The 11,945-nt window shown below is 19.6% G+C and overlaps 1 protein-coding gene across 1 annotated transcript; it reads left to right on the top strand.

The window, feature by feature from the left end:
- Positions 1–208: 208 nt before the first annotated feature.
- Positions 209–1,319, top strand: MKS88_001729 (lysophospholipase; the record flags this gene model as incomplete). Its single annotated transcript, XM_067214683.1, has 3 exons — positions 209–325; positions 498–747; positions 796–1,319. 3 exons carry the CDS (start codon positions 209–211, stop codon positions 1,317–1,319), a joined length of 891 nt encoding a protein of 296 aa, XP_067074615.1.
- Between the last annotated feature and the right edge of the window lie 10,626 nt (positions 1,320–11,945).

An 11,945-nucleotide genomic window follows, 5' to 3' on the forward strand; every position in this document is an offset into this window, starting at 1 on the left:
TGCTTTATATTATTTTATATCATTTTATATTATATTATTCTGTTTTATTTTATTCTGTTGTATTTTATTTTGTTCTATTTTATCCCGTTGTATTTTATTTAGTTTTATATTATGATGTTTTATTTTACTTTATATTATTTTGTTTCATTTTTCTTCATGGTTATTTTGTTTTTTATGATTGTTTTATTTTATTTTTTAATTTTTTATAATGACTGCATGTGAATTACAGAATGAAAAAAAGACATTCATTAGATTAGATGGACAGCCAAAAATTGATTCATTTTATAATAAGGATGGTTTATTATTGAGAACATATGGATGGCTTGTAAGAAATGTCATAGGTATTATATATTAATTCATGGTTTACAATCACATGCAAGAATGTCCTTTTTAAAACATAACGTCGAAATTGTAAATAATGATAAGGTTCTATTAAAAGATGAAAATAATTTTCATGTTTATAAAGACGGTTGAATAGAACATTTTAACAATGATAGATATTCAATATTTGGTTTAGATTTGCAAAGACATGGAGATTATCTGATGGATGCAACAATTTGTGTCTAAATATAAATAAATTTGATGATTTTGTTCATGATGTAATTCAATTTATTAATAAAATACATGAAACATCCAGTATAGTTGATTATGTAGATTGTACAAAATGGGATAATAGGAAGGGAAAAAAAAATAAAAACAATAATAATAGTAATAGTAATAATAAAAAACTTTCTATTTACTTAGTTGGTTTATCAATGGGAGGAAACATTATATTACGGATATTATAACTATTAGGAAAAGTAAATAATAATAACACTTCAAACCTAAATATTAAAGGATGCATATCATTATATGGGATGATTTCTGTTGATCAATTACCATCACCTAAGTCCTTTGCATTTAACTATATCTTTATGTTAATATCAAAGTGCGCTGCAAGAATTTTTCCGACAGCTCGACTTTTATCTATATACCGTTATAAAATGTATTCATATGTTAATGATGTTCAAAATTTTGATAAAATTCGAAGCAAAAAGGGTATAACGGTTATATTTGGTTATGAACTTTTAACAGATATGTATAATTTAGAAAATGATATGAAACATATTCCTAAAGATATCCCTATACTGTTTGTTCACTCAAAACAAGACAGTGTATGTCGTTATAGAAGTGTGTCATCATTTTTTAATAGACTTAATAATGATAATAAGGAGTTACATACGTTAGAGAAAATGGATCATAAAATAGTTGTTGAGCCTGGAAATGAGAAAATTATAAAAAAAATCTTCTACTGGATTGATGGTTTACATAAGGAATAAGTGGTAATTTATAGCCAAGTTTATAATATACTCATTCATTTCTTATGGAAAACACATTTAATGTAATACCTTTTAGGTTGAGGGTTTATATTTTACGTTTTAGTGTTACAATTTTGGTGGTAAGATTTCAATAAATGATATCAGGGTAATTAATATAATTATTTTTAAATGAAGAGGATTTTTTTTTTTTTTATCATATATGCGATAACGTGTAAAAAATCGTTGTAGTATATAATTTTTTAGTTTATACTATGTAATGGTTAATTTACTATTAACGTAAAATTATATAGGTCCTATTAACATATACATTTAATATTTAAGATAACAAATTGTCATAGATTTAATTGAAAATAAAAACCGTGAAGTAAATTTTTCACGTCATGTAAATATTTTTTTATATTAAAAGAAAGAAGGTAGTTTTCTCTTAAACTTTTTTTTTTTTTTTTTTTTTATTGAATATAATCATTATTTTATATATGTCAAGAAGACACATAAATATAAAGTAAATATAAATTTTAATTAGAGATAAAAATGAAGGAGTACAAATGAAAATTGAATGCGGGAAATACATCTGGATCAAATATGCTTTGGATATTTTTTCAGAATATGTATATAAAAACTATGAAGAATAAGAAAAAGTAAAATATAATACATATGTTGTGATAAATAATGCTAAATAATAAAAATATGGAAAGTGTTATGTAGTATGAACATAATATTACCTTTGAGGGAACTGAAAAATTTGGACGTATTCAATATTAAGGAAACTATTTATACTGTTGTAATATATTATTATCTTAAATAATGTATTCATTGAATTCATATTTTGCGAAGGTATTTACTTTTGTACATTTTTTATAATAAAATGATTTTAGTTTTTTAGGGTAAATTCTTTAATCTTTAAGTATGTATTTTATAAATTGTTCTAATTATACTGAGAAAATTTCTCTCCCCCAAAAAATATAATATAATATAATAAAATATAATAAATCATAATAAAATTATAAATAAGTAAAATGAAATGTGTTTTTTTGTTTTTTTGGTTTATAATTCATTTTTTCTATATGAAGTCTATAAACCTCTCTTGTGAGTAGTTTCAGGAATAATATTGAAATTAGCTATTTTTATTATAGTTGTAATTCTTGAAATGGAATTATATTTCATTTTTTGTATTTTATATTAATCATGTATTTCTTTTAACAGAGACATATATATGAAATTTATTAGTCATGTATTTTTGGAACAAGTTAGTGGATAACTGTAATAGCATATTACTTTAACTATGTAAGATCCGCTGTACTAAGTCATGAGAATCCTTATAATATATTTTTAAATATTTTATTTTACGCACATTGTGAATAACAGTAATATGTATGTAAATTATTAATATTATTTTATATTTACATTAAAAAGAAACAGGCGTGTATTTCAGTGATACATATTTCATTTTATTTTGTTATTTATTGTATTAATTATGATAAAAATTAAAAATAAACACAATCAATGAATATTGTGATAGTGAGATGAACCATACAGACGAAATGTTTATTATTGAAGGATATTTTTTCCCATTATAAACGTGACATAAGCAACAAAATGTTTATAACTTCTTCCACGTTTTAATCCAACTTCTTATATTAAATGTTTTAATATGAGCGTAGAAATATATCTCTAATTCAAGAAAGCAATTACTCATGTAATAATGTATTATATATATATATATATATATATATATATATTTTTTTTTTTTATAATTTATTTACTCAAAATAAGAAATTTTATTAATATAAAAATAAACATATTTTTTTTTAAATAACGAATGGGTATTTTAATTTTAATAGTGTACTTCTCTTCGTTAATAAACGGACAACAAAAACAATATAAATAATATTAATAATATATTAATTTAGATATCTGATATAAAATGAACGTAGTAAGATATATACATTAAGTATATTATATAAATCTATAGAAAGAGATATGCTATTTTTTTATATAGATGATGGAGAAGTTTAGGAAAATGAAGAATATATTGAAGGGAATGATAAATAATTTCGAAAATTAACTGATGATATAGTACCAGACAAATATATTATGATAAGATCTAATACTGAAAATTTTACTAACGTTTTATATCAAGAAGAGAATTTATTATAAGAACAAAATTTTTAAAAATGCGGGAAAATATAACATGGTATATCAATGGTAGAATATTTAAAAAATGCAAAACCTTATTATGGAATATTTATAAAATATATATCATATTTCATAAAAAAAGTAAAATTATATACCCATTAAATTAGATTTACATATCGGAATGAAATATAAAAATGAAAGTAAGAGTTTTATGCATGAAAAACTATAGAAAAATTAAAAAGATTACTAAATAGTATTAAATATTTTCCTCTTATTTTGTTATGTCTTGTATTTTAATTGTTATTTTCAATAGGTAATTTTTAGGGAGTTTGTTTATTTTTTGGAACATTATCTTATATAACGACATTTTGTATTATGTTCAAATTTTTAAATATTCATTAATTTTGTAGATCTTATGGAAAATTTAATAATCTGAAATTTTTTTGAGATTAGTAATATTCTATATTATGTTAAGCTCTAAAAAATTATTATCGCAAATCTTTTAATTTGAGTAGTGTAAGAATATTTAATATATATGTTCCAAAGAATATACATAGGTATATTCCTAGTATGTATGCAATTTATACGTATAATATATATGGTATTAAATGTAATAATTCATGATCACAAATTAATTTAAAACAATTTTGTGAACACCACTTTTTTGAACATCTCTCTCTGTAATTTATTTTTTTTCATTTTTCATTTGCATATTTCTTATTAGGAATATATAAAATTTTTTTTTTTGCTTGATTATGAGTTATTTAAATTTCAATGTTAACTAAAATGTAGATGTCAGTTTATTTTTTGAAAAATATATATATTTAATTTTATTACATAATTCATATAACTCTGATTTTTCTTATTATAGATGTGATATATATCACTACATACTACACAGTAAAATATTTAATTTTTAATACGTCTCCTTATGTTTTGTATTTATGATTTTAAAATTAATCTTTTAATAATTAATAATTAATAATTAATAATAATTTGAACTTTTAAAAACGCTCATTTATGAGAGCGCGTATAATGTTTTGTCTAATTTGTATTATATGTTTAATACTTTTTAGATTATTAGATGTGCAAGAATGTTATATATGTATTATATACTTTCTTATTTTATTTTTCTTTATCTTATTTCTCTATAATAAAAGTTTAACTCCACTGTTATTTTTGTGTGCTTTAATATTAATCATACTGTTGCTGTATATAACCCATGTTATTTTCCCCGGAATAACTCCATACTTTATGGAAATTTATATTTGTAGATTTGTCGAATTATTTGTAATGGATATTTATATGAATATTCTAATGATTCATGGGTTTATTCTTCAAGTTCATGGCATATATTTCGTTTTTTTTTTATTTTTTTATAAAGTTAATTATGATATAAAATAATGTATTATACATTTTAATTAAATCAATAATTATAATAAAAATGTAAAGTTATAGTTTTTCTGTATTTGGCTTAGAAGTCGGTCACTGATACATATGCAAAAATATATAGGGTTCTTTATAAAAAATGACAATTTTATGATAAAGAAGAATATGATTTTTTTTTTAATAAATAAAAATCACTTTAATATGTATCAAGCATGCAGATAAAAATGTTATTGAAAATATTCTTATTTATTATTATTTGTTCGTCATAATGAGGTTCTATGAAAGTGCCTTTGAAAAAAAAAGTATGCATAACATATGTTTAACTTGGGATAATTTTAAAATAGTTTTCTGCATACAAAGAGCTAGGAAAAAAAAAAAAATATAATGTTTCATAATATTTTAAGAAACCAGTGGTAAAATTTTGTGTGTTAAATTGAAATATGAGAATAAATATATTGTGCACTAGCTTATTTTTTTGATAAAAATTGCGAAAAAAATTATAAGTGCAAGTTTGTATTAATTATTTTTTTGTTTCTTTTAATAATGTACATGTCATTAAAGAATTAATAATTTTAAAAAATATAGTTCTCTCTTTATAAAAAGTTCGAAAAAAAAAATGAAAAAGAAAATAGGGCTTTATAAATCGTTAATACGCATCAGTAATATTTTGCATGTTAAGGTGAAAAATCAAAGTATATATTTTAAACTTATATAAGTAATTCGTAAAAGATCTGAAAAAAATGTATATATGCAAGTAAATACTTTATATTTTTTTATTTCTTTTAATAATGCTTATATTATTATTTAATTTCTATTCATGTATGCATATATATATATATAAGTGCTTTAATGATACTCATACTTTTATTATTATATAAAGTTTAGCACACGCATATATATATAGCAATTTTTTATATGGATTTATCTCACTTAAAACAGTGTGATTGTGAACTTTCTATGATAATGTATTTATTTATAAAATGAAATTGTTAGAGCTGAACGTTTTATTTTGGAAAATTATTCACGTATATTTTAAAATAAGAACTTAAATCATTGATTACATTTATCAGCATATTTGTTTGTTATCATCTGTAAAATATATAAGAAATGTACTGTGCACTTATTTATAACGGAATAATTACAAAAGTGTTCTTTTTGTATTCCTTAATTTTTTGTGTCATAATTTGAATATGATTTAAGTCCTATTTTTTACTTCCATGAGTTATTAAATAAGAAGCTAAAAATTTGTAGTTAATATATATAATAATATACTATATATATAATAATAACCTGGTATTTTTAATGACAAGTGGGAAATACAAGCCAATAAAATAGTTATGTATAACTGTATATAAATAATATTATCCTCAGGTTAATGAAAACTTACATTATACAAGTAAACGAAGAAGAAAGAAAAATATCACCATGAAATATGGAAAAATAATACAAGCTTAGATTTTTGTTGAATATTTACTTTGTAATTCCTTTATTTTTAGTTTTTATATCCTTTATTGATGTGGAAGCTTATTTACTGTTGCATGATGCATTTCGTGTAATGTAAAAACTTTTATGCATAAAAATATGTTAAAGAATGCATATGTTTATCTAATATGTTTTAAACATAAATTAAATTTAATCATATCTTCTTGTGTTAATTTACTTATTAATTAACACAGAAAAATTAATAGGAGAATCAAATTAACAGAAAATTTTCAGTCCACTTAAAGGGGGAATAAGTTGACGCATAGTTGTGGAACAACAAACATTATATATTTTACCATACAATATATTATAATTTTTTTTAATAACGTTTAGAAGTTAAAAAAGAAAAAAGTTAAAATTTAAAGTAAATATATTATTTTAATGAGGGAGGACAATAAGATAGTTTATAGTGTGCAATAATATAAAATGTTCATTATTATGAAACTTTGGTACCTTATCTTTAAAATTATACCATGACATTTTAAAAATTATGGAACTAATAGTTGAAACATTATATATATATAAAAGTACTCATTTAATTATGTGTAGGTTAATTGTAGTAAATAATTATGTTTATTAGCAATGTAATAATATTCACATACTTTTAATCAATGTGTGATACATAAAGAAAAAATATATGGAAGTTAAGATACACATATTTAAAAAACCTTTTTTCTGTAATTTTTTTATGGGTGTGGAATTATTGTGTTGTATGAAATAAATAGGGAATTAAAAGATGAATGAAATAAAAATTATTTAAGAATAAACCTATTTTCTTTTACATTACATAAATTTATAATTTTTACCCATTATTTTTAATTAGTTACTTGGAAATTATTAAAGGCTTTAGTTACATGTATTTTATATAAATTATGAAATAAAATATATTCATTTCCTAAGCATACAATATTCACCTTGAATAATCTTGAAATTAGTTCAATAACTAACTTATGTCACTTAAGAAAAAATATCTCTTGTAATCGTTTTATTAATATAAATTTAACATCTTAAAAATATTTTACTATTATTATTCATTTAAAATGAAATTATATATACTTTGTCGGATTTGGAAAATTTATATAACTTGCAGTAATGCACATTTTAATATTAACGAAAAAGATATTGGTCTTTTTATAAAAAAAAAAAAAAAATACGTATTATTTTGTGTTTATTAAAAATATTATAGGCAAATTGCCTTTTTAAAGATTGCATGTACTGTTGTACGTATGTGTTATAATTTTGAATTTGCAACAAATTATAGTAATTTTAGGGTATTGCTCTATTTTGTAAAATATTAAGTATTGCTATTAATAAGTACTTCAGTGTGAATATATATGAAATTATATAATGAAGTTATTACAATCTATTTAATGAATACATATTAAATAAAAAAAAAATCATTCACATATTCAGCTACTTTATAGAATATTAGATTAATATAAAGTTGTTAATTAATGAAATATATTTTTAATTTATGTTAGAAAAATATAATTTGCAGATTTTCAAAAGAATAACTTCCAAAAAAAAACGTTTAGAAGCTTTTTTTTAATTTTATAATTTTTTATTAAAAAGAATATAATATAACTATTTATTGTTGTTACTTTATAATAGTAGAACCATAAATGAAATAATGGAAAATGAAATTTAACTGTAATCTATGACTATATAAATTTTTATAATTAAAATAGATTATATGAAAAAGAAAATATTTTGTGCAAATTTTTTTTGGTAATATAGTACATATGTTAATTATATACGTTTTAAGTCAACATATTTTCAATTTTATTTGCAACTACACTGTTAGTACCATAGGAAATAACAAAATATTCATTAAGCTTTTTTTATTTTTCGGGTATAAAAAAAATAAAATAGGACGTTCATTGTTATGCGTTACATATATAATCGTGTACAAGTAAATTAAATCTTTTAAAAATAATAATTTGGGAATATATTTTTACATATTACACGACATATTATTCCCATAATTTTTACATTATTCTTTTGATAATTTAAAATATTTATTTTCTTTGATACTAAAACCTCTATTATAGGTAAATATAAAAAGAAATTATAAAAGTTATTTAGTAATAATTATTATTTTTAAAATTAACATAAACGTATATAATCCATAAACTGCATGTTGTTATATTATATATTTAGTAACATATATAGTAATATACTCTGTTATATCAATTAATTTTTATATCTGAAATTGAAGTGTAACTAATAAAGTCGAATGAATTGTGGTGTATTCATATTTTAGTTAAAAGTACTATTAAGAGAATATTTTATGAATATTATATTTTTGTTATTCAAGCAAAAACAAGACAAACGTTAATGAAAAGTTTATTTTTCTGAAGATATTATTTGAGAATATCCATAATGCCTTTTTTATTTTTGAACATTTTTTATAGTAAAATTTTAGGAGATCCAAAAATTTACCAAATATATAAATAATTTGATGTATTCAATTTTAGTGCTCATAACAGTAGTCATGTTTTGTACGTTAAATTTATTATAACCGTAGCAAAAGGATATCAAAGAAATATGTAACAAAATAAAAAGAAATTCAAGTCTAATATATGAAATAAACAATATAAGAAATCATAGCAGTTGTTTATATTTAAAGCAATGTATAAGTTAAAAAATAAAGGAAATATTTATTAATATTTCAGATTATAATTATTTTGACACAGTTATGTAGAATTTCATTCATTTTATCATGTTGTACTAGAGAAGGATTCAATATATATAATTGTTTCTTTATTTTAGAGGAAGAAATTTCTATGGATTGTATGAAATGAGAGATGAAAATGTGTTGTTTAACTATTTTACAAATTTTCGTTTTATTTAAAGTAAAATTGATTTTTAATAACAAGAATGAAATGTGTTTTTAGGAATATTACACATATTTATAAATTGTATAGAGGGTTCCTGTCATTATTACATAATGATGATCATTGTGAAGATGCTTATAAGGATTTTTTTAAACATAATGAAATATATAATCCCTGTAAAAAATATGTTTTAAATCAACATGATATATTCTATTAACGATCTAGTGAAATAATTTATAGTGATAATAAAACTTAAATCTATAGATTATCAGGTTAAATACAGTTCAGAAAAAACAAGGAAAAAGAATGAAATATGATATAGAGGAAATGTTAATTAACCTGTTTCTTTAGAAATATGAAATATATTAACATAAGCTATTTAATGTATTTCATTATTAACTATTGCAGTGATCAATGGTATGTTTTAAGTTTTTTCTTTTATATAATTAAAAATAAATGATACCTTAAATATTAGTATATTGATTAACTATATATAATTTGGTTTCCCTAAAAGAATATAATAATTTATTAAGTGTTTTACATATTTATTTTAATATTAATTTACATATTAGATCACTTCATTTTTTTAATCATACTTTTACAAGAATATACAAAGTAAAAAAATAACAGTTGTATTAATCAAGCATATATGAATAATTTAATGCACCATGGTTTAAATGCTGCTAGTATAATTTCATGAAAGAGGCGATTAAATATTGGTTATCAGCATATATGATACTTATTTTATATATGTATCATATGGAATATCAAGCAAATAGTGACTTAGTACTGAATGTATATAAAACCGATTTTAAATAAATATTTATATAATAGAAAAAAAAAAATATTTTTAATTGAATATTTCTAAATTTTTTTAAGCTACAAGACATATATTTATTAAGGAAAATTTTATTATACAGAAAATATTTACGTTTATAATATATATCATGTCGTAAATCTATAAAGGTTTTTCTATTAATTATTAAAATTGATGAAGTATTATTTTGTTATAAATTTACTAAATGTGTCCAAATATTAGATGATCATATAATGAATCATGGAAAGTGCATTAAATATGTATTTTCTTACATAATATATAAATAAATAAATATATATATAGTAATAGAATAATAATATTATTTTATTGATTTTTGTTTTGTTTCTTTTGTTATTCAAATAATGTATCACAAATGTAATAATTTTCTTCCTTTTTTTTATTTTATTAATTTTTTTGTAGTAAATATTATGAAAAGGTTCTCACATAATTACAACAAAATTTTGGAAATACATTAATTTTTTAATAGTCTATTTAACGATGTTATAATACATAAGTAAAAGTAATATTTGTATATATAATATTAATTTAACTATATATAATTTTTGTATATCTTTATTAATTTAAGTTAATTTGTAATTTTTGTTTTTTGAAATACGTTATACATAAGTATGTGTTTATAACACGTACAAAATTAATTATGAGTTTGTTCTGAGGTATTTATTATAAAAAATAATGTATGAATATTTTTGGTGAAGCTCAATATATTATTCAAATATTTTTATTAACGAAAAACATACTACATATAATTTTTATTTGTGTATATATTTCTATTAAATGATTCTTGATATTAACTGTTCTGCATGTCATGTATATTTACCAATTTTGTTTTTAATTTCTCTCTGTTTTTATATTGATACATATATGTAAAAATTTATATGAATTAAATAGAAATAAATATGAATGTACAACTTTCTAAATATATTATTTAGGAATATTAAATTGCATTGAAAAATATAAAAAATATATTATAATATAAATTTATGATACAAGAATTAAAATTTATCAACTTTTTAAAATATAAATATTTACTTAAATTATGCAATAAGAGAAATATCTCAATCACAATAATATATTATATTATATTTTATTTTAAAATTCATGTTCATTTAGAGATTACCGAATGTATTAGAATTTGTATAATAGAAATTTTCTTTTTTTAAATATTAATTTTTTTATTCATATTTATAAAAACATTTATAAGAAATAAATTTAATAAAATACAGTTTTATATGTATTAGATCAACTAATACAAAAAAATAATGGTCACTAGTAATTACACTTAATACATAGTAGTTTATATTATCTACTTTTTATATTTTTTATATTTTAAATAAACAATTACCATATTTAGAAATCATGATAAATAATTTTTTTTTCAAAACAGTTTATAAGAATACTATTATTTGATTTTTATATTATTAAGTAATAAATTTATATATTTTACATATTTATTAATGAACTCTAATTTAATTATAAATATATTAAATTTTTTATAAATAGAAGTATAATAAGTATTTTTAATTATATTTACTAAGTTACATTACTTATAGTATTATTTAGGATTCATTATTGTTACATTTTAGTGAGAATTTAAAAAAAGTTATAAAAAAATTAAAATAATAAAAATAGCATCCTTGCTAATCGGAAATACATTATATTGTTGTTTATTTTTTTTTAACGAATATATTATAACATTAAAGTTCAATATAATGGAACAAAAAATTAAGTCATTCTGATTTTTAAATACTTCTATGTTAATCATTTTAACTTGGATATGTTAATTTATCAGTAATGTGGCATTATAATATTATGTTAGTATATTTGTATTATTCATATTCATTGTCCTTTATTTTCTATCATATAGTTTTCTAATCATTAAGTTTTTTAATGTATTAAATAGTAAGTATTTGCTTTTCTTTAGAGTAAAATTAATAATTTTTTTGA

This window comes from Plasmodium brasilianum, chromosome 6 (genome assembly GCF_023973825.1).
Source record: "Plasmodium brasilianum strain Bolivian I chromosome 6, whole genome shotgun sequence".
Lineage (NCBI taxonomy): Eukaryota > Apicomplexa > Aconoidasida > Haemosporida > Plasmodiidae > Plasmodium > Plasmodium brasilianum.